General features: G+C 38.2%; 3 protein-coding genes across 6 annotated transcripts in view; all 3 read right to left on the bottom strand.

The window, feature by feature from the left end:
* LOC116292542 (uncharacterized) overlaps positions 1–10,243 on the bottom strand; it is a 30,336-nt gene extending 20,093 nt beyond the window's left edge. The window contains exons 1-2 of the mRNA XM_089035879.1: positions 10,149–10,243; positions 6,160–6,543 (exon numbers count right to left, since the gene is read on the bottom strand). Of these exons, the coding sequence (XP_088892005.1) occupies positions 6,160–6,543; positions 10,149–10,203 (439 nt within the window). The 5' untranslated portion in view covers positions 10,204–10,243. The remainder of the gene's footprint in view (positions 1–6,159; positions 6,544–10,148) is intronic.
* Positions 10,244–10,908: 665 nt separating this feature from the next.
* On the bottom strand, positions 10,909–15,832 carry LOC148913770 (uncharacterized). 2 transcript variants are annotated; one of them, XM_089035909.1, is made up of 6 exons: positions 15,439–15,580; positions 15,054–15,128; positions 14,346–14,424; positions 13,053–13,074; positions 12,824–12,860; positions 10,909–12,450 (listed from the first exon to the last, which is right to left on the bottom strand). In XM_089035909.1, the coding sequence occupies exons 2-6, from the start codon at positions 15,102–15,104 to the stop codon at positions 12,052–12,054; spliced, it is 588 nt and encodes a 195-aa protein (XP_088892035.1). In that variant the 5' UTR covers positions 15,105–15,128; positions 15,439–15,580; the 3' UTR covers positions 10,909–12,051. The 2 variants fall into 2 exon arrangements, 1 of the variants encoding a protein (XP_088892035.1); XR_016120833.1 differs by lacking the exons at positions 10,909–12,450; positions 12,824–12,860 and adding an exon at positions 13,215–13,329 and having other exon boundaries at positions 13,054–13,074; positions 15,439–15,832.
* Positions 15,833–16,311: 479 nt separating this feature from the next.
* On the bottom strand, positions 16,312–20,800 carry LOC148913769 (uncharacterized). Of its 3 annotated transcripts, XM_089035928.1 has the most exons (4): positions 20,271–20,774; positions 19,301–19,405; positions 18,790–18,948; positions 16,312–17,442 (listed from the first exon to the last, which is right to left on the bottom strand). In XM_089035928.1, the coding sequence occupies exons 3-4, from the start codon at positions 18,839–18,841 to the stop codon at positions 17,045–17,047; spliced, it is 450 nt and encodes a 149-aa protein (XP_088892054.1). In that variant the 5' UTR covers positions 18,842–18,948; positions 19,301–19,405; positions 20,271–20,774; the 3' UTR covers positions 16,312–17,044. The 3 variants fall into 3 exon arrangements, with proteins under 3 accessions (XP_088892054.1, XP_088892060.1, XP_088892050.1); XM_089035934.1 differs by lacking the exon at positions 16,312–17,442 and having other exon boundaries at positions 18,528–18,948; positions 20,271–20,800; XM_089035924.1 differs by lacking the exons at positions 16,312–17,442; positions 18,790–18,948 and adding an exon at positions 18,958–19,218 and having other exon boundaries at positions 20,271–20,800.
* Between the last annotated feature and the right edge of the window lie 1,951 nt (positions 20,801–22,751).

Genomic DNA, 22,751 nt, shown 5'->3' with positions numbered 1-22,751 from the left:
GACCGCTGCCGTGGGTGGGGCTATCATGGTAAAGGATTACCTACGGAAGGAAAAGTACCTGCCGACGACGTAAGCTTTGCTTGCGTCTAATATAAATGGCGGCCGTAGGTGTAATTGTTGCAGCTTTAGCATTCACTGGAGCTAATTATGGTGGTCCATATTTGGATAGATTAGTTAGAGGTGATCGCAGCGGAGATTTGGCCGCCGAAAGGAAGAGACACGACTTAGCGCTGGAGAAATATCAGCGAGACGTTGCAGCTTGGAATGAAAAAAGACAAGCTTACAGGGATTGGTTGGACAAGAACTACCAAGACAAAATGCAGGCGGATAAGAACTTCGAAAATACAGACTTCGCCTTTAAGCTCTATGCGCAGGCGCACCCCGCGGCATTAACGGGGTTAAGAAAGCCTCAGTTCAAGAATTACTACCAGCCTTCTAAGAAACAAAAAGACAATGAATTGGTCTTTGTAGGAGTCGCAGGGCTGGCGGGAGGCGTGGCCTTGGCGTATCTGCTCTGAGCGCAGCTCAGATCACTAGAAGGGGACTTGTCCCCTGTAATATATGATCGTCTTTTTGGAAAGCGACAAGAATAACTTTACCACTTATTTGAATCCCCCCATCAAAGCCCATAAGGTTAGGCTGGTTAGTTGCTCTTTGTACAATTCTTGGTATAATTTAGTCAATGCCTTGGTCACTGAGCATAAAGGCGGCGGCAATTATCAAGGCGTATTGCTGCCCGATGGACATTACACACCAATCACCCTTGCTAAGGAATTAGCAAAACACGGTTATACTCTCACCACGGGATTGCCGCACGAAATGACCTTCAAACATAATATGCCAAACTATTCAGTAACTTTTGGAAAGTCTGACCCATTGGGATCTTTATTATGTGCCTCGGGCAAGACAATTACCGACACAGCCATACCCGTGAAATGGAAAGTCGCATCCTCTTACGAAGTCTATTGCGACTTGGTCAATAGTTACAACAATGGAGAAAAGTCTTCTCTTATGTCCAAGTTTCTGCCTAAAGGTAATCCATTTGACTCAGAAGAATACACTCCCATTTCTTTGAGCTATGACTTGTCTCATTTGGTAGAAAGCATAAACATCACCATTAAAGTGGACGGAAAGACGGTGGATTTTAACGGACGTAAGATCAATCTCGTTTTGGAATTCATATAATGGGCCGCGTAGAGGACAAACTCAAAAGGATTTACTACGGGCCTGAAGGCTATTGGAAAGGAGCGTCAGCTATTAAGAAACTCGCGACCGCGGCCAGGGTATCAGATGAAACGGCTAAGAACTGGCTAAGAAAACAAACCCTCTGGCAGGTTTATCTTCCCGTGCCTAAGTACATTCCCAGGCCCAGCTTCACCGTAAATGTCCCCAATGAAGTTCATCAGGCGGATTTGCTTTTCTTACCACATGATAAGGTGAGAAAGAAGACCTATAGATACGCTTTGACCGTAGTTGATATCGCAAGCAGATACAAGGACGCCGAACCCATAACCAGCAAGGATTCTGGGGAAGTCGCAGAAGCCCTAGGTAGGATTTATAAGCGCGTCTTGAAATGGCCTAAGCTGCTGCAAGTGGATGCGGGGACGGAGTTCATGGGCGTGGTTACTAAGACCCTGAAAGACCACAGCACTAAAATTAGAAGAGCCGAAGCTGAGTACCACAGGGGTCAGAGCATTGTCGAAAGATTCAATAAGACCCTGGCTGAGCGTCTCTTTGGATACCAGTATTGGAAAGAGCTGGAAGATCCCTCCAAACGCAACAGGGAATGGACTCAGAGGCTCCCCCAGGTCATCGTGGCTTTGAACAACGAGGCGGCGAGGGCTACGGGAATAAAACCCAAGGATGCTATGAAGAAGAAACACGTGGAACACAAGTCCTACGTCAGACGTTCAAGGGCGGTCTTCCCCCATGAAAAAAAATTAGGTAATGTCACGGTCCGATATCTCTACGGACCGGGTGAATTAGAAGGAGGATCCAAAAGAGCTACGGATCCTAATTGGTCTTTGGAAACTTACCAGATCCGAAGCGTAATAGCTAAGAAGGGTCAGCCCATCTTGTATTATCTTCACGATGGCCCCACACGTGGGTTCGTCATGGAAGAACTGCTTATCGTGTGATGTCCGAATGCTATCGTATGCACTCCGTCATCACACATCCATCGCTTACCGTCAAATGCAGACAGTGACACCTTCTCCTGCGTGACGTTATGTATCTGATGACCATAGCTGCGCAGGCTGTTCATCTTATGCCGCTGTTCCTTGCGTGTTCGTAATACGTTGAGGTAGGACTCGTGCGTAATGTCCTTCTTAACCACGTACTTTTTTACGCCTTTAGCTTTCTTTTCTACGCCGTCTAACTTTAGCACGCTGTACATCTTTGGTTTCAGACCCACGTACTCTACTATGGGTTTTCCTAACATTTCGTCTTTCATCTTCCCAATTACCTTCTTATTCTTCGCAGAGTAAAGGAAGTGCTCCTTCGGGTAACCGCTGGTGTCGTACTCGTCTATGTCGGGGAGGCAGTCTTTGTAAACGTCTTCCGTTTGCACTTCTAGAATTAGGGAGTCGGTGTCTGTGTACAGGAGGCGACAGCGGTCTCCGTACTTTGGCTTAAGCTTATCGTAGTAGAACTCATACATAAGCAGCTTCGATAGATCCAGCACCGTAAAGCCTGTGTAAACGGGCTTGTTTAGTAAGAGGTTTGCCCTTTTCATGTGAATCACGTAGAAGTTCAGCATTTCTACGTATCTAACGAAGCCTGGCTGTGACACGTATGCTTCTGCTTCCTCTTTGGTGCTGACTATTTTTACGCTTACGCGCTTGCGGATGTTCTCCATCGTCTTTCCGAACACGCTGTTGTTCATCAGTTTGAAGAGGTTTTTCTCGAAGTCATTTTTCGCTGCGGTACGCTTTTGCGTGTTAAAGTCAATGTAGGGACGCATCCAGGGTTCCTGCGTGAATTTTAGGACTCTGTGGATCTTCTCTACGCGCATTCCGTGTCGCACGTAGAACTGCAGGTTGCGGTAATGTACCACATACTTCTTCTTATCCATCAGGTTCATAGTTAGTTTCCTGTACGGTTTGTAACCAGGGCACATTTGCTTTTGCAGCGGACTTAGCTGCTTAAATGGTATCTCTATCGCTTCTGGTGCTAAGGGGAACTCATTGTGTTCGTCGTGCAGGCGCTCTGGGTACTCCAGATCCACTTCTAAGACGTAACCCTTGTCTTCCTCCTTTCCTACCTGCATGTAGAAGTCTATCGGCTTCACTGGATCCCATTCGAAGTCTCTCACAGGTAGGTACTGTGACATTGCCCAACCATAAAGGTTATTCGCATCCAGGTAGTAAATGTATGTGGTTGGTTTCTCTGGGTCGTGCTCTACTAAGGGGTTGTTTGCGCGGGCGTAACGTCGGCTGGGTCCGCATACGCCACCACGAATACCGTCTTCCATAAACCGATACATGTCGTACTCCGTTAGGAGATCCAACTGCGCATTTGTCTTCTTTAACAAAGCACTCCAGCTGAACCCAGGAGCCGTGTAGAAATTAGCGGGATCCAATCCGTAATATTCCATAGCCATCTTTCTGAAGCTTTGGAAAACATCTGCAAGCAGCACTACGTCAGACCTTAGGTAGATGTCGTGGTAGTCCCCCATGTTCTCACAGGAGTACTTTTCCCACACGTCTAACGCAAGCTGGTACTCCTCATCCTTTATACCGGACTCGTTTAGGGTGCTGTAGAAGCGATCTTTGGGTGGTAGGGACTCTTTGAATCGATCCCAGGAATCCATGTATTCGTATGGGTAGACTCCTTTCCTTTCCGCGCCATATTGACTGGAAATGGGAAAGTTGGTGTTATACTTTACGAGGTTTGCTAAGGAGTCCGCCATAAACTGCTGCGAATCTAAGAACTTTAGCTTACCCACAGTTACGGACATGTAGCGCTCTTTGTTGTTGGGTATGCATTTGACGTCGGAGCCGTCTGTTCCTTGTAGTAGCAAATGGGAGTCGTAACCGCGGAGGTTGTGAAAGAACACCGGAATCTCCATGTCTGGATTTACTTTGAAGTTTATATTGCATTTCCAATGAGCCGCTCCTCTGTATTTACCCGTGATGTGGCAGTGATCCCTAACCTTATCCACATAGAAATCCTCTACAAATGCTTTGTGGCAGTGAATGCAGTGCGTGGAGGGCTTTCCCGGCTTCTCACCTTTCTTAGCATACTTCCCGCATTTAAAATGAGCTTCTCCTAGATACTTTCCATCTTCATCCCACGCTTTCTTGGCTCGTCTTCCAAACTGAAGAAGCGTATGTTGGCAAATGTGGCATTTTTTTGCCTTGTTAAAAGCCTCCTGGTTCTCTTTGGTAAATTCCATCTTCTTTGGACGTCTTAATTGTTCTCTAATCTCCCCCTCCTCTTCTCGCAATGCTTCTAGAAACTCATTAGCTGCGTTCTTACCTCGGTAAATCACAGGAGGGTTTGCTTTACCGTCTGATTTGACTACTATGTAACCAAAGGAGCAGATCTCGTGTAATCCTACCTTATTCGTGGCGCCACGTTTCTGCTCTTCCTTAGTTATCAACGCTTCAAAGTCTGCATATATCACGTAAGGCACTTGCATCTGCTTTTGATGGTCTGCGTATGAAAGCTCTTTGTTGGTGGGTATCTGGATCCGTTGCGCCACTTCTTCGACTCCGCGGCAGATCTCATCGTGTTTCTTTAGGGTATTTAAGGATGTAAATGACAGCAAGCAGCAGTCGCAGAAGTACTTTTTGCCTTTGTGCTTAGTATGTCTGTAGAATAGTCTGCTAATGTGTTTAACCCATGAGTAGTGTCCGCCGTGGTAGAATAAATGTACGCGCTCTCCTTTACTTTTTGACAGAACTAACGGTACTATCGTCTGCTCTCTGACTCCGTAAACGTTAATTGCTAGATCGTTTATTTCCTCAAATATGGGGATGTCTATCAACTGCATGGGAAATTCCACACCATCCCACTCTAAATCATCTGTGGGATACTTACTTGTCCTACAGGGATCCTTCTCTGCTGGATACAGTGCAGACCTGATTGCCCACATAAAGCATCGATTGTCTTCATTCTTCACGTTTACAATAGCCTTCTTCCTTTCTACCCACGTTGGTAGCGGTACGTAACTCCCCCCTCGTATGGGTACGTACCTGGCTATACTTATCTATATTCCTTCAACCTCCTCTACTGTCCAACCCGATCCTTCTTTCGTGTAGTTAGACAGCGACTCCATTATTGCTTCTAAGGCTTCACTGAGTGACCTATCCAGATTCGTGGATTCTAATATCACTAACGACTTTGATCGCAACATTGCTGTCGTCATTACCTCGTCTTTTGACAAACTTACTTCTACCATTATGCTCGCTTTCAGGGCTCCTAATTCTTCTATACCTTTTCGGAGAGTCCTTTTAACCTTCCTTTCTGACTGACGCCAAAACTGTCTAACGTCAATCTCACCGTTACCGGGTATTGACACCGTGCTGAAGTTGCTTTGGGATTCCATCTATATAATAGGAAATATTTTATACCTAATACCAAGCACTTTTTAGGTCGTCGTAGTCGTACTCACAGTCCTGACAATGCCAAAACAATTTAACCTTAGTCTCAAACTTCTTACCACATCCACAATCATAACTGCTCATACACTTCGTCTTCATTTTCAAATGCTTTTTCAAATCCGCTTCTTTCTTAAAAGTTCTCTTACATTCTTCGCACTCCATATATAGACTAACATATTTAAGTGCGCTGTTGCCCTCAACCACACTTGGAGTGGGGGTCGTCCGTAGGTGGATTTTTGACACGGATCTTGCCCGTGTTGAGATTGCGCTGGAACCCCCATTCCCTATACTAGTGACTAACATATTTAAGTGCGCTGTTGCCCTCACGGGTAATCCTGGCGTAAACTAACATATTTCGAGTGCGCTGTTACCCCCACGGGTAATCCTGGGGGTCTCATAGGGAATGAGGGCTACGCAAACACGGGTTAGTGACTTTAAACAGGAAATCCTCGTGTGGTCACTGCGCTAGAACCCCCATTCCCTATACTACTGAAGTAAGATACTTACAAGAAAAAGACAAAGCTATGAATTGAAAGAAAGTACTATAGCTCACCAATGTTTCCATCTTTCTGTTCTTTTTCTTTTACGGTCAGTACAACTGTGTGAGGCAAGACTCTGGTTACATCGTCACTGATGCTTGCAAGGTACACGTTTGCATCTTTGACAGTTACGTTCTTTAGGGTAAACCATGCACGACCTCTCTTGAGGTCCCCGTCAAATGACAGCCGTTTAATGAGATCTGGTTCCAGACCTGAGTTGAAGTTCACATTGCTGCTTGTTATGTCTACATTTATAAACTGAGGATCAGCAATGTTGCCTTTTTGTATTCCCCATGTTGCACACAGAATAGTTGAATTCCTGACGGTATTCCATCTGAACTGAACAATGTCGCCAACGAAGTAGTTAAGCTTGGTAGGTCCAGTAATTTGACACATTGCTGAAAGCAAACCATTATAAAAACTGAATCTTTTGGAATTGATTAAATGGTACTTGATAGGTTGTACGGCTTCATGATAATAATAATCATCTTCTACCCCGTTCCGTTATACATGCAACTATTTTGCTCATTTGGAAGCAATAAATTAAAATAATGGTGTTAATTAGCCACCAAAGAAGTAAATCATCTACAAGATTGATAATTATACCTATGACACATTTTTTAAACGCTATAAGTGGAAGAAGAATTGTGACTGTGTTCTAATTAGGGCCGGTTTAGAGGGTACGATTTTCGCCTACAACTATCGTATACGCAACGCTCACGCCATCCTACAACTCGAGTCGTAGCGTGTAAATCAAGCCTACAACTCGCCTACGACAGATTCGAGCAACACGAAAACAGTTGTAGGATTTTAAAACATGTTTTAAAAAGCTACGACAATCGTAGGTGTCATGACGCGAATGTGTTGTATACGATAGTTGTAGACGAAAATCGTACCGTTTATATCGGCCCTAAGGATGTGACAGCGTGACACCAGCCTGTGATTTTGCAAATCATCGGTAATGTTTTACCCATTTATTGTCAAGGAAGTTAGTAAGAAAGAAAAGCAGATAATAAGATAAGCAGATTGAATCGAAACAGGGCAAACCAATACTTCTATAAACAGTGGTATTTTCTTGATTATTGTATTGGTACTGATATAAGTGCCAAATATTACGTTATAATAATTTTGGCGCTTAAAGTTTCTTCCTAAAAGTTGCCAACTTCACGATTTATAATAAATCACCGTCGTAATAGCCTACCACGGACGTAATTTGAGTTTTGTTGACTCATAAATTTATGTGCCAGTAATGCCACAGGTAGCCCAAACTTGGCTTCTGTGGCTTCATTCTATAAGGAAATGTATGGGGCTTCATCAAAAAGTTCAATAAAATCATTTTACCCGATCATTTTACCCGAGAAATAGCACTTCTTTCGCTCTCTGTGGCTATTTTTTTTATTTACCCCGTTTTAAGGATTTTTCCCCCACCAACTGCAGTAAGAAATTAGAGAAGGTTGGAGACTCGGTATCCCAACAGCGAACCATCACGAGTCTTTGAAACTTCGTACGTCTTCGAATTTTCTTTCAAGCGCCAAATTTTAGTCATTACCCCTCTCTCACATCCCCATAGAACCGAGAAAGTCGCATTAGGGATTAGTATTTGCGTCTTTAAGCCATGAAATTTGCCTGTGTTCACATACTACCTCGCTTGTTCTGACCCGTACTTGGAGCTCACTGTACACCAGTTCAACGGATCTTTCGGCAACCGACCCGAGGTCACGTCGGAAGTCTTCGTATCGTAAATGTGGATTTGGGTATAGCCTTTCTTCGAAATTATGCTAAGTATATTTCTTAACGGCTTAAGATACAAAAATGTGTAACATCTTCCAAGTAGGCAAGACTTGGACCAAGATAACACTGTCCCATCATTTCCAAGCTGAGACTTTAGGCGCTGTAACAAAATTGTGTATGATTTACGGTGTCAAACGCAGCACTGAGATCAAGGAGTAACAGAAGAGTTACATGCTGTTTATTCATGTTCAACAAGATGTCGTTTCGAACCTTGAGCAATGCTAACTCTGTGCTATGATGCTGCCTGTAAGCAGACTGGAAGACAGGGAACAATGCATGACGAGTCATGTGAGATTGAATTTGCACTGCAACAGCTGTCTCCGTCATCTTAGAAATATAAGCTAAAGTGGTAACTGCGCGAAGGTTCTTATATGATAGATCCACACCATGTTTCTTGAGAAGTGGTGTGACCATTCCAAGTTTCTATTTCTCAGCAAACTGACCGGATTGAAGAGATCGATTAATCATAGATGTTATAACAGGAAGCAGCACATTCAAGCACTTGATCACCAACGACGTAGGCATCGGGTCAAGACGAGAAGTTTTCTTGCTAGAGCAGGTAATTAGATCACGTACATTTTCCAAAGAAAGGGACTGGAACTCTGAAAACACCACACCACTGCGAAAATCGTAAGCGTAAGTTATGGACCGAGTTTTTTCCACTGAATTATGGCCCAAGCGCGTAGCGCGCGGGCCATAAAAGAGTGGAATAAACGAGGATCCATAACACTGTACGGATCGAGCAAATGAGGTTAATAAGATATTTATTATATGGCAAGGCATTGAGACTAAAAAGAGGCGAAGCAGCAAAAAATAAATTTGACAGCGTATGTCAAACGAGAGCTGCATTGGAAGGGCTTCCTGTACGTGCCACAAGTCATGTAGTGTTTGAGTTGCTCAAAAAGAGAAGTTTTATTTTACTTTGAATGATTTTAGCTATTGTTTAAAGTTTTCTGAAATACTAGTTAACAAAAGTGAGGCTTTCTTTTGCAAAACATGTAAATGCAAAGTAAAAAAGGCATCAAAAGAAGACCTCAAGAACTCAACATGAGTTGAGAAAAAAACTGTAGTACTTCAAACTTCCTTTCAACTCTAAGATATTCACAAACAACTGAAGATGAAAAATACTACCGTCTTCCGTTTGTTTTCCTGCCTTTTATTGGGGAGAAAACTCAAAATCTCTCCAGAAATGAATGAGAAGTTTTGAAAAATTACGGCTCGCTGAACTTGGATAGTTTTTCGTCATTTTTCAACGTTTTGACTGTTTGAAGCAGGCCGCCATATGCACAATGGCTGAAGTCATGAAGACACACTTTCGACTCATTTAAAAAAGATACTGCCAACTCTCATGTCCACAAATACTTTCAAATTCTAGTGTGGATGAAATATTCCTGAAATATATGAAACTGAATACTTCAAAAGCAGATGCGCCTAGAAAACTGGTTAAAACCGACGGCATTAACGAAATAAACAACTGCCTTCTTCAACCGATCGATTCAGATAAGTTCAAACTTGAGGTTGTATTCACCACCATTTCAGAGTTCGTAGTTTCACCTAGTTTTAGTTTTTCTAGTCGTACAAATCGCTCAACTAGTGCCGCGTAGAGCCTTGATCGAAAGAGTTGTCGCTTGTTATGATAAGTTTTACATTAAATGCCAGTGACTTTCAGTTATCTCAAGAGAATATTAATATTTTCTTGGTTATCTTTAATAATTTATTAAGGTTTCCCGACAAGTTTCATCCAGAAATATTCTTCACCGAAAACGAATTTTCGAAATGGAACCGAATAAATAAAAATTCGGATTCAAATTTATCCGGCATAGTGTGTACGGGGCCATAAAAAATTGAGTTAAAGATTTACAATTCGCTTACGCTTAACATTTGAAGAGCTTGCAAGTAAATACGCACTTTCCCGTGGCAGTTACTTCGTTAAAAACATGTTCAAAACAGAAAATTCCAACCGAACAATTTCGTTATCATAATCCCCTCGAAGAGAACTTTACTGTACCGATATATGCCCAAATCCTGGTACTTTGTGATAGAAATAAATGTTCGTCAATTGTATCCTTGTAAATTTTATGACGATATGATTAACAAGATTTTTTTTTGTCACAAAGAGTATTTTGCCATATCTCGGATAAGTATCTCTTCGAAGGTATAATTCGAAGATGTATTCGCATTCAGGCGAATGGACCGAATGTTGGCATATTACCTGTTCTCCAAAGAAATACCATAAAAATCCACAATCTACTAACTTCTCTAGCCATCACGCTTAAAAATTGTTGGATTTCTTGGAAATTTTTTTTAATGTCTAAAAAAAGTTTCAATAACAATATCACTCTGGCAACGTCAAAATATGAATAATCTTGAATAATGTTCTTTACATCTGCCAATTCTCGAACACATTTTAATAATTGAAATCATGGCATGATTCCAAGAACTAAGCGCAATGTGAATAAACATATTTTTTAACCGAATATTTTCTACATATTCTTCTACATATTCTTTGAAAAAAGTTACATTATCCCTTTTAGTATCTTGATTGTGTTAAGCATCAAGATATCTGATCGACATTTATGACGTTTGAAAAAAAATATTTTCTCCTTCGAAGCAGGCCGATGACGTCTTTGAAGTTTGGTAAACCGAGACAAATTTTGATAAGATGAAGAAGTTACGTTCGCACTAGGAAATGGCTGATGTTAACATATATGTTTTGCAAAGCACACATAAATTTAGCCCAGTGAGATCTGGTCCTTCCCACTAGACGGACAAAAATTGTCCAAGTTATTTTGATTCATGACAAAAATTGGCATCGACATAAAAATTGTTCGGCCTGCTGTGGTTCGGGTGACCCTGCTTCGGGTCGCGGTAAAACGCAGAAAGCGCAAAGTGCGGAAAGTGCGGAAAGTGCGGAAAGTGCGGAAAGTGCGAAAAGTGCTCTAACATATAGATGAATAAAACACACACAAATATTTGGCTAAGATTTCTAGTATAAAAAATAGTAAATTTAAAAAAATCAAATCAAAACCCTGCAACATGACGTGTTTTCCGCGTCGCGACACGAGTGTTTAGCGTACTAAAATGTTGCTTCGAAAATTCATCACCTCTCTATTTTTCTTCCTCGTTTCTTTTTTTTCTTTGTTTTTTTTTTTTTAATTTTAATTTTAATTTTCAAAATCTGATTTACATCCAGCAAAAAACTTATTTATTTTAGCGATCAATTAAACTATTCCAGAAGCCTTCTTTAGTCGTCAACTGAGGATGGGACTTTTAACAAATAGACATCAGTTTTTAATGTGTCTGTCCTCTTATTGACGATAAATTGTGTCATCACATTGTCAAAGTAGTATGGATTCACGAGGCGCAGCCGATGATGAATGACAATGAATTAACAGTTCTTGCGCATTTCGCAAGCCTCAATGTGCTTACAAGATAAAAGAAAAATATCTACAAAACAAAAATATATATAAATAGAATACAATGGGAAAATTGATGCATATAGTATGTGCCTATTTACAATTATACAAAACTACAAGATATATATATATATATATATATAATATAATATAAAACTAATGATGACTAAAGCGATAAAATATATTGATCAGCAATTAAATGCTTCTATGAACAAGTGTGTTTAAAGTAGAGATTTAAACATATTAACAGATTCTGCATTTTTAATGTGCTTAGAAAGTTTGTTCCACAGTTTAGGAACAGCGAATGTAAAAGCTTTAGCTTCTCTAATAAGCTAATAAGATAAGATGGTGCACTATAATTAACGATCTTATAAGTAAGTAATGATACATTAAACGTGATACGAAAATGTACTGGTAACCAATGTAAGTTATAAAAGTATTGGAGATATATGTTCCTTCTTTTTGCTCCTGGTCACCAACCTGGCTTGTGAATTTTGGATGCGCTGCAACTCACTTAAATGTTTGGCAGGTAAGCCGTATAGAACGCTATTACAATAATCTAACTTCGATGGAATAAAAGCATGTACTAAACGCTCAGCGGAGGAGCTGTCAAGATATTTCCTCATTCTTCCGATATTTCTGATTGCTAATGAGGCTGAACGACAAACATCACAAAACTCGGACATTGTATCCCTGATCTTACTTTTTATCCTCGATATTTGCATACATATGTAGTTTCTGATATTCTGAACTTTGTGGGTTATGCACAAAGTGTAATGATTCGTATTTGCGGAGAAGTAGGGGAAGTTCTACTTGTCTAACATCGTCCCCCAAAGTCCTAGTTAAAGCCTGGTAGCCTTGCACGTTCGACAATATTGAATCAATATTAAGCTCTTGATAATCATGGTGGATTTGCGACCCGTGAACGTCGTCGTTTCCTGTTTCTTGTTCTGAATTCCCTGCATTGTCCAAGGATGCCTGAGATTTTTCTGATATTCTTTCGTAGTCTTCATTTGGCGATGTACCTGATGCATTTGCGGCTAAAAATTCGCTTGTAGCAGGATAATCCATTGCTGTTACAGCAACCACGCTTGCGTCCTGACATGAATATAAGACATAACTTGAAAAACACAACAGTGTTGCAAGTGTAGGGACGACTGATGGACGAAGGGACGGGGAAAACAAGGAAACAAGAACGAAAGGACAAAAAGGAACCAAAAAAAAAAAAAAAAAAAAAAAAGGGAGGAAGAAAGGAAGGAAAGGAGGGAGTTACAGAGAAACAGGTAAGGGGCGAAAAAAGAAAATGCGGAATGAAATGAGGAAATCAAGGAGTAAATAAAAACGGGAGGAAGGAAGGAAAGAAATACGGAAACGATAACTAAAGGACAAAAAAGGAAAGAAGTAAACGGTAAAAAAATTTAACTCTCCGATTTAAAAGTACATACATCGATATACATTATCAGGAACATACCTCGTTTTCTGTTCCAGCAACATCTGGACGGGGTAATCTGTTGGGGGAAATTTAAAATATTGTAATTTGTTCGATTTGAATGGAAAACTGGTCTTGATATTTCTTCTAATTTTTCCAGAAGAAAATTATTGTTTAGGCATTGCCTTTTTTAGATGGCATATTCTTAAATATTTGATTAATTCCAAACAGTCCAAAGCTTTTGTATTTATTCCTAGTATAGTTACGTCACCTACTATTTTTTTCTCTGTTATCTGAAAATATAAAAACATATAGAGACGTTATCAATAAATGTAATTGTATGATTACGTACTGTAGGTCATTAATCAACAAGCAAAGAAGGAAAAAGATAAATAAAAGAAAACAGGTACACATAAAAGAAACGTATGCATACTTATCCTTAAAATATCTTATTCTATATTTGATATAATGAATATATGTCATGAGGGCAGCAATGATTATGAATAAAGTGCACGTTATCAACAGGTGGATTACTGCAAATGTTTTTCCTGTTGAATACAGACAAGAAAAAAAATTAGAAATGTTGACGAGAATGAAGCGATTGTTTTCTTGCTAAAGTAGCAATAGTTATTCATTTTCAATCCCCCCCCCCCCCCCCCCCCCCCCTCACAAAAAACAAACAAACAAAACAAAACAAAAAACAAAAACACACAAAAAAACAAAACTGCAGCTATGTTTCCAACATTTAAAAAAATCATCCTATTCCGTCAACACCCTTATAGAAGAATAACATAAAAAGAAACAGGTTAATGTCATTTTTAAGTTATTTTGTGACATTGTTCTTTTGTTGTTATTGATATCAGGATAGTTTTGCCACAGCAAATCACTTTTATGCCTTAAGAGGAATTTTTTTTAATAACGTGCAATAATGGCAAAAAAAAGTGACAAAATCTAGACCTGTGTACGAGTTTTGATCTCAATTTGCTGTCTTTAAAAAGTTAGAAACAGATGTACTATGATAAAATGCTTGTTTGAAGCGGTATTTTCAATTGTACAAAGATGTTTTGTTGCATTTGTGTTAGAATGCATAGTAGCTTTGTCAGGCTTTTTTATAGAAAATGTATGGGAATTAGAAAATGTATGGGAAATAAGCATATGAAGGCCTAAACCTCATTTTCGATTCAAATTTTTGCTTTGGGTTAACACTTTGATTCGATTTTCATCGGTCATCTCCAGTTCCAATTAAGTTAAACCTTCTGAATAACAAGATTTCAGCCTTGTACAACAGCCTTTCTTCAAGAAAATGGTTTCAACTTTTCTGCGACTTCTTGGCGAGTTCATGTTAATGGCATTTGCACATCATTAATGGAAAAAAAACTTTTTTTTGGTTGCTTTTATTTTGCTTGCTGCTGTTTTGTTTATCCGTTTGCTCACAACCTCGATTTGATTCTTTGGATACCATTGTTACTTTCCTTGTCATTGTAAAACAAAACGTAGTACTACATTGATAATCATAAGAAGCATGCAGTAAAGTGATCTGAGGGTTCTGACTAGCTAAGCTTACCTTGGAAAAAAGCGTGCGATGATGACAATGCGTGATTACAGCTCACTTGCTGTTTGAAATGATGCAATGGTTGAAGCAACTAAAAGTAAAGAAAAAAATGAACAGTGTTGCTGTTGTTGTATTTGGACGGTCCCAATAACAAAGGGAATTGTATGAGTATTAGCACTATTCATCTATCAATCTTTAGAAACTATCTATTTATCCATCCATTTTTTAAAGGGGCACTCGAATGAAAACGCCCTAATTTTTCAGAGTCCGAATAATTGAAGTATTTGAGGATAATTTGAGTCAATTATGATTATATGAACCAGATTAGTGAAAATTTTCGCCTGGGAGCCACTTGCAGTTAAGAAATTTTGGGTTAAAAGAGAAAAGAACAATAGGGTTGAATAAATGACGTCATTTACTCACAATTTATATGCTAAATAAAATCTATAATTTTTATCTGACAAATTTTACTGTGAAGAAAACATGTTGCTTGGCTACGATTGGGGCCATATAGATATATTTAATTAAGTTTAAAGTCATTTCCTATTTTATCCATTTTCATTCAAGTGCCCCTTTAAAACAGACATCCCTCCATCCCTCCATCTCTCTCTCTCTTTCTTGTTCTTTCCCTCTTCCTTTCTCTTTTATCATTTCTCTCTCCTTACAATGATGCCATTCCTATGCCATTCAAAGAAAGTGTTACAAAATCATCTAGTATACCCTGTTTAGTGACTTTTGCGGTTCCTGGGTACGTGGTTGGTTTGTTTCCATTTTCCCTGTTGACACTTGGGGACACTGTTGAAATGTACCAAAGGCTTAATTCATTGTGATCCTTTGCGCCATGCATCCTACCTCCCATTCATTCACCCAAAAACTGATAAAACTTCTACAAAATTTATTGCCATGATCAAAATATATTATATATATATTTTTTTTGTGTGTGTGTGTGTCACCCAGCGCACTGAGACGTCAGTTTAGTGCGCTATATAAGAATTTATTATTATTATTATTATTATTATTACTATTATTATTATTATTGTTTATTATTATTTGAATGTATATTAAACCATTATTAATAAATATTTATAGATAAATACTCTCTTACTCAGTTGCGTGACGTTAATAAAATGTTCATCCTCCCCAACTTCATTTTCTGCTTGACATCTGTATTGTCCATAATCACTGCTATCTTTGGTTTCGAAAGTCAACACGCTTTTTTCTGTTTTGTAATCTATTCCTGAAACAATCTGGCCTCCACGTGGACCATACCATGTGATTCGAGGAAGAGGTTGTCCTGTTGCTACACAGTGTAGACTTATTTCCTCTCCTATGAAAGACGCAGCTGTCCTAGTGGAATTATCAATGTCAATCTGTGGCTTGACTGTAAGAAAAAGATCAAAGCTGATGGCGTTATAGTTGATTGGGTTAGCATATAATTTAGATAAATTATATAAACCTAAATAAATAAAATGGGCATTCCGTTGATTATAGTTATACATGATGTGGTGCAAAATAATATATACTTTTTATATGCAAAATATAATCCCTTTTCATTTCAAAGTCGTTGTAATATTCATGCCCTGTCGTATGGCCTCTTGAAATCTGCTATATCTAGAACCACGTTTATAAGCATTATTTCAATATAACTTACACAACACAACTATTTCAGCTTCCATAGTCACAAGTTTCTCGTTTGGGTTGTTGCTAGCGCGGCATATATATCCTCCACTTTGATGTGCTGTGATATTGTTTATCCTAAGTGTATGTACTTATTGACTGAGTGGGAGGGCCGGAAGGGAAAATATTTGGCTCGAGGTCATGTCGTACGGACCGAGCGCAGCGAGGTCCGTACAAATGACCGAGAGCCAAATATTTTCCCGTACGGCCCGACCTAACTCAGTCAATAAGCATTTTATCATATGAGCCTCACGAAAATAAAAATAATTAAGAAAAAGAAAGCGCGCGGATTCGAGCAGGGCCGGACGGGTTTTTCCGGCCCGCTTACGTCAACCCGTCCGGCCCCCATCACGTGACTTTTTACGATGGTTTTATTAGAGCGCGCGAGCAGGGCCGTACGGGTCATATGATAATAGCTTTTCCTTCTCCTTCACTCATGATAATGCCTAGAGGCATTCTTATCCACGTGACATTGGGCGTTGGATTCCCAGTAGCAGAACAGTTTATTTCCAGGGTATCTCTCTCGTTCAGTTTTATTTTTGATGTATTTGTTGCTGCTATCGTTATGTTAGGTTTCGCTAAACGATGAAAATAAATCTAAAATTTAAATTCTTTTTTCTTTTTTTCTTTTTTGTTTTTTTGTTGTTGTTGTTTTTTTTTTTTTTTTTTTTTTTTTTTTTTTTTTTTTTTTTTTTTTTTTTTTTTTTTTTTTTTTTTTTTTTTTTTTTTTTTTTTTTTTTTTTTTTTTTTTTTGTTTTTTGTTTTTTTTTTTTTTTTGTTTTTGCTTTTTTTTTTTTTTTTTTTTTGGTAATTTTGAAACTGAAAGCGTAGTGGAAAACTCAGAGATGGCGTTTTCATTACAATATTATGCACATGAGTTTTCATATCCTTCGGGGTTTCTCTTTTTTCCTCTTTATTTTCTTTTTCGCTGTATATATTCGATTATATATGCTATTGGGTTTTCTATCTCGTCCCGTCCTTCCTTACCCCTTTCCAAATATCTATCTTTAAATTCGAGCTACTGAGGCTTTTCTTTATAAAGTGGTTAGCAACTTACTTGTGACAACAAGCTTTACTTTACTTCTGATCGGGTCCGTTTTTGTTAACACCAGGCTACATCCATAGGTACCGCTATCACCTACCGTGACATTCTGTATGACAAGGGTAGCATTGGACTCTAAGCTGACACGAGTAGGACTAAGGAATCGTTTTGGACAAGTTTTGCTGTTGATAGTCAACTGTCTTTGAAGAAAACAGAGTTCATAGCCAATTATCGATTCCGAATTATTTGGCCAATAAAATGACCATATTGGTGAGAATTCTTGAAAGTCATTTTTTCTGTTATCTACTGTGTAGTCCCAGACAAAACGTGCAGTTTTTCCAACAGATACGTACGACACACTTGGCGGTACCCTAGTAAAACGAGCCTGCCCTGTGGTTATATAAATTACAGTAGATAAACGGCGTTTTTGGTGTTCATAAGTGTAATTCGTAAATACATAATGCATTGGTTACCTTTTGCGATATGCACAACTGGGACGACGGTCATTAGTAGCGCAAAGATCAGTATTTTGATGAAGAAAACCATATTCATCATCAGCTAAGGATTTCGTAAATATCAAAGAGTACTTTATTGATGTATATTATCTATTATGAAACGAAAATTTTTATGAAGATAAAAATAATTTTGGAAAATGAAATATTACACTACCCCTAGGCCTAAATGTGGTTTGTTTCAAAAAGCCCTGTATACAATCGCAATTTTGTTGAAAAACTTAGTCCGTAATTTCGATGTCGATTTTACAATGGCGATTTTACGGCAAATCGTCGAGATTTGCAACTAATGGTTCGTTCGTTCGTTCATTTATGTATTCATTTTCTTTGCTTTGAATCATAATAATAATTATAATGTATGCATCTCTATAGCGCTTTTTGTAAAAGCATCCAATGCACAAAGCGCTTTACAACAACAATATCTATTGGTAAAAAAAACACAGAGGTTATGATAAGAATCCGGCGCACTGATTGGTAAATAACTTCCCATTATTTCTCTATAATCACTTACAGGTGGTTATAGCATTTAGGCAAAATGGCTGCTAGCCGGTTTGTCGACGTTACGTAAAGGGAGATAAAATATATGAATTGATTTCCATTTTTTTCTTCCGAATAATCAACTGTGTTATTTTACTATTCCTTAGAAGCAAAGTCTCTCCTCTTTCTCTCCCTTCTTTCAGGCGAGAAGGAGGGAGGCTCTGCAGATGTAGAGCGTTTCCTTTTGATACACCGCTGTTCACTATCGTGGACGAACAAAACCAGCTTTAAAACGGGTTTTTAACTGGGTACATAAAGTGCGCATGAGCAAATGTAACACACCGTAACGCCAAACGTTGTTTGACGAGAGCGGCTGTGAAAATCATGACAGCGTTGCTAAGTTACGCCACGCAGGCCGACAAACATAACGTCCTACATCGGCAGAGTCTATTTTTCTCACTCCACCAAAACAAAAGGAAAATAGGATTTGCTAGCAAGGGATTTTACTAATTTTCGCGGCTAGGAAATTATTCCTCGATAATCACCTCGACTGGTTACTAATTGATAATGAGAAATTAAATATAAAAAGAGCTAAATACAATAAGAATATCTATAAGTAAAACTATTAACTATATATTCATTAATAGTATAGTAGTAATAAATTTTGCGTTCGGTGTGTATAACGCATAATTTATTACTAATATACTATGTCTATTCTCTGCGTACATATTTACGGTGTTCAACTTACCTGTAGAGAAAAAATATCGCTCTGGAATCCTCACGAATACCCTATACTTCATATTCCGGCTGCGTTACCAGCGTGGTTGGTCCTTGTAGTGTAGTGGTTAACACATCGGACTAGAATAGTTCGATTCCCGTCAAGGGATATTTTTCTCTTATTCTCTCTCTATATTTATTTAAATAAGTTGATATGTTAATAAAAACATACAAGCTACTAATAATATTAGAAGTAAAAATGATAATGAGCGAAAACGAAATTTAAAAATTATATAAAAACATTGTAAAACTAGTAATGTGCTTCTCTATAAAAATGTTCTAAGTTTTTTTTTCTTAAGACACTCTAAACTTGCACAATAATAAATTCATATTAACGTGATTATCAAAATAAGGAGAACAATGGATATCTTGTTTTTTGTGGACCTTGACTTTTTTGTACCTAGAAATATATAAAAAAGCGTTGCAAGATTGCATTTCACGTTAAATATACTTTACGTTGAATATGAATAATGCATGCTAACCTGTGTAGATTGAAGGTGTTGAAGAAGCGGCATAACTAGCATTCTTGTTGCTTGTGGAACTACTTGCGTTCGACGTAGTCGTCGGAGCTGTAGCTTTTTTGCTATCTGAATAAAGCAGGTAGGTACAAATCAGAGACAACTAAAGCAACTAGAAGGAATGCCCGCCGTTTACATATAATAACTAATTAATTAACTAACCAGGAAATTTCTGATCTCATAAATTGTAAATTAAGCATGCAATGTCCTATCTATTAATCAAATTAAATTAACCAATCATCCCAAAGATTAGTCAATCAGGCAACAAAACTAAGGCCAACCATGCAGCCTAGCAACAAAAACATTGGTATTGTTAATTTAATATAATCTAGCTATTCTAACATTATGTTTTGTTCCATTATTCGGCTGGATTATTAGTTTTCTGATTGGCAATTAAGTTTTCAATCAAGAAACTAACGAAAAATCATATTACGTATATTAATAGTAAGCCATACAATATTTGTTTAAATTCAAAATCAGTTAATTTAAGAGAGGGAGAGAGAGAGTAGAGAGTGGGAGATGGGTACGTTTGGGAGGTAAAAAGGGATGAAATAAGGAAGAAGGCTGGAAGTGGAGTGTGTGTGGATGGCGAGGAATTGACGGAGAAGAGAGGTAAAAAGAGATAAAGCCCCAAAGACGAGAAGGGAGGTAAGGAAGGATGGGGAATTTAAAAGAGGTAGGAAGGAATCAGTGCAAAGACTATGGAGGGAAGGAAAGAGGCATGGATTGTGGAGCAGGAAAGGGGAGAGAGGGCAAGATAGAAAGGTAGGGTAAGGCAAGGAGTGAGTACGGGTAGAAAGGAGAAAGGGAAGGAAAGGGGGACCAAAAGGGAATGGCATTATAAATTAAGGAATTAGTAACTGGATAATCCAATCCATGCCTTTTTTAGGTATTACAGGACAAAACCAATGTATAACATAATCATTATACTTACTTCTTTGTTTTATTTTTAAACGTACAGAATATGGTAGAATTCTGGTGACCTTATCACTGATACTTGCGATGTACCAATTGCAGTCATCCATTGTCAAGTTTTTGAGTTTGAACCAAGCATGTCCAAATGCTAAATTACCAGTAAAATTAACTCTTCCTTTGTATTTTGGTCCCATTTCATTATTAAAATATATCTTCCGATTGATGATATCCACATTTATTAGTTGTGGGTCAGCTATGTTTCCTTTGAGAATACCAAACGTTGCTGAGATTATCATCTTTCCACAGGTATTGTTCCACATGAATTCAGCACTGTCTCCTTCACTAAGTTCTACATTTCTAGGTCCAATTATGCAACTGCAATTTACTGCATAGAAAAAAAGGACAAGTACAAGACAATAGCTTCAAAATATATTGGTCTGTAGATACATAAATGACCCTTATATTGGAAGCTCAATATTAGGAATTAGGAGACTAAGGAAAGGGTTCGTAAATTTCTAAAATGTTAATGAAACGAACAGAAAATTGATAAGAGAAGAGAAGAGAAGAGAAGAGAAGAGAAGAGAAGAGAGAAGAGAAGAGAAGAGAAGAGAGAAGAGAAGAGAAGAGAAGAGAAGAATACGGTGTTCAACTTATCTATAGAGAAAAATACTCGCTCTGGGATCTCACCGAATACCCTACATTTCATATTCTGGCTGCCTTACCAGCGTGGTTGGTCCTTTGTAGTGTAGTGGTTAACACATCGGACTAGAATACCGAAGACGTGGGTTCGAATCCTGCCAAAGGCATTTGATATTTTTCTCTTATTCTCTCTACTTCATTATATACACACCGAACGCACGATCTATTACTTAGATAAGATAAGATAAGATAAAGGCAACATTAAGGAAAGTTCTAGTGGTCAGTGCTCGTGTAATTCATTCCCAATATAATATTCCTGAGAATACCTTAAAATCAGATTAATAGAACGGTACAGTCTCGTGAAAGGTATGGACCACATCACTGTTACTATATTTAGTCTGATTGCGAAGCTTTATTTTTTATTAACTTTACTATCTTTTACTAAATCCCTTGGTTGCTGTCATTTAAAAAAAAGAATATTAAGCACGACCCCCGATTGTCTTCCGAAAATTTTAGACATATGTCATTAACTTCGAAACGATCGACGTCATTAATGATGTGTTTCTGGGTGTGGAAGGTAGATTAATGCTATGCATCTTAGTTAATGTTCTATGTTTAGAAACAGGTAATATTCCGCATAGTAGTCAAAGAAGAAGAAAAAAGAATAAAATAAAAGCATAGCTTTGGTTTTTTTCTGCTTATAATAAACTAGATTTCTTAACTCTCTGGTCGATCAATATATATATATGGTTTTCTATCACAAAATGAATATATATATATATATATAAATGAATAAATTTTTAAAAATAAACCATTTGCCAAAAATATGACTGTTTCAAATATAGAAATATACCAAAGTATATCAGACACGTTGGATATCTTTCTTGATTATTTTTTTCGGAAAGCCCAAGTGATAGACAACTTGAAAAAAAATATCAGGGATGATATCCCATAATTTTTGATATGCTTTGATATACTTGTATATACATTGGAAGCGGCCATAATTTTTTGCAAAGGGCTGTATGGTAGGATATATATATATATATATATATATATATATCTATTCTATATATATATATATATATATATAATATCTCTCTATATATTTATATATATATTATTCTATATATATAATATTTATCTATATATCTATTTATATATATTATATTTATATATATATCTACCTTTATGATATAATATCTTCTCTCTCTCTCCTCTATTTCTCTCTCTTCTTCTCTCATCTCTCTCTTGTCTCTCTCTCGCTCTTTCTTCTTCTCTCTCTCTTTCTCATCTCTCTCATTTCTCACTCTCTCTCTCTCTCTTTCCTCTTCTCTCTTTCTCTCTCTCCTCTTTTCGCTCTCTCTCTTTCTCTCTCTCTCTTTCTCTCTTCTCTTTCTCTCTCTCTCTTTCTTCGTCTCTGCTTTCTCTCTCTCTCTTTCTCTCTCCCTCTTTCTCTCTCTCTCATATATCTCTCTCTCTCTTTCTCTCTCTCTCCTTTTCTCCTCATCTCTTTCTCTCTCTCTCTTTCTTCTCTCTCTTCTTTCTCCTCTCTCTCTATTCTCTCTCTCTCTTTCTCTCTCTCTCTTTCTCTCTCTCCTTTTTCTCTCTTCTCTTTCTCTCTCTCCCTTTCCTCTCTCTTCTCTTTAACTCGCTATCTCGTTCTCTACTCCTCTCTTTCCTCTCTCTCTTTTCTCTCTCTCCTTTCTCTCTCGCTACTTTCTCTCTCTCTCTTTCTCTCCTCCTCTTCTCTCTCTCTCTTCCTACGCTTTCTCTCTTCTTCTTTCGCTCTCTATCTCTTTCTACTCTTCCTCTCTTTCTCTCATCTCTCTTTCTCTCCCCCATACTCTCCTTTCTCTCTCTC

The sequence above is a fragment of the Actinia tenebrosa genome, unplaced genomic scaffold (genome assembly GCF_029948245.1).
Source record: "Actinia tenebrosa isolate PJP-AT-01 unplaced genomic scaffold, QUT_ActTen_1.0 PGA_scaffold0__85_contigs__length_37466705, whole genome shotgun sequence".
Lineage (NCBI taxonomy): Eukaryota > Metazoa > Cnidaria > Anthozoa > Actiniaria > Actiniidae > Actinia > Actinia tenebrosa.
The sequence above is the reverse complement of the archived record's forward strand: the minus strand, read 5'-3'. Positions and strand labels throughout refer to the sequence as shown.

Excerpts from the sequence above, each read along its gene's own strand:
- LOC148913770 (XM_089035909.1), bottom strand. The coding sequence starts at position 15,104 with ATGGAAACAAACCAACCACGTACCCAGGAACCGCAAAAGTCACTAAAC. Across the intron at positions 14,425-15,053 it reads CGCAAAAGTCACTAAACAGG|TTGCTTCAACCATTGCATCA; the intron begins GTATACTAGATG and ends CTTTACTTTTAG. Across the intron at positions 12,451-12,823 it reads TTGCTGGAACAGAAAACGAG|GACGCAAGCGTGGTTGCTGT; the intron begins GTATGTTCCTGA and ends TATTCATGTCAG.
- LOC148913769 (XM_089035924.1), bottom strand. The coding sequence starts at position 20,571 with ATGTGGAACAATACCTGTGGAAAGATGATAATCTCAGCAACGTTTGGT. Across the intron at positions 19,406-20,270 it reads TTTAAAAATAAAACAAAGAA|ATAGCAAAAAAGCTACAGCT; the intron begins GTAAGTATAATG and ends TGCTTTATTCAG. Across the intron at positions 19,219-19,300 it reads AACACCTTCAATCTACACAG|GTACAAAAAAGTCAAGGTCC; the intron begins GTTAGCATGCAT and ends ATATATTTCTAG.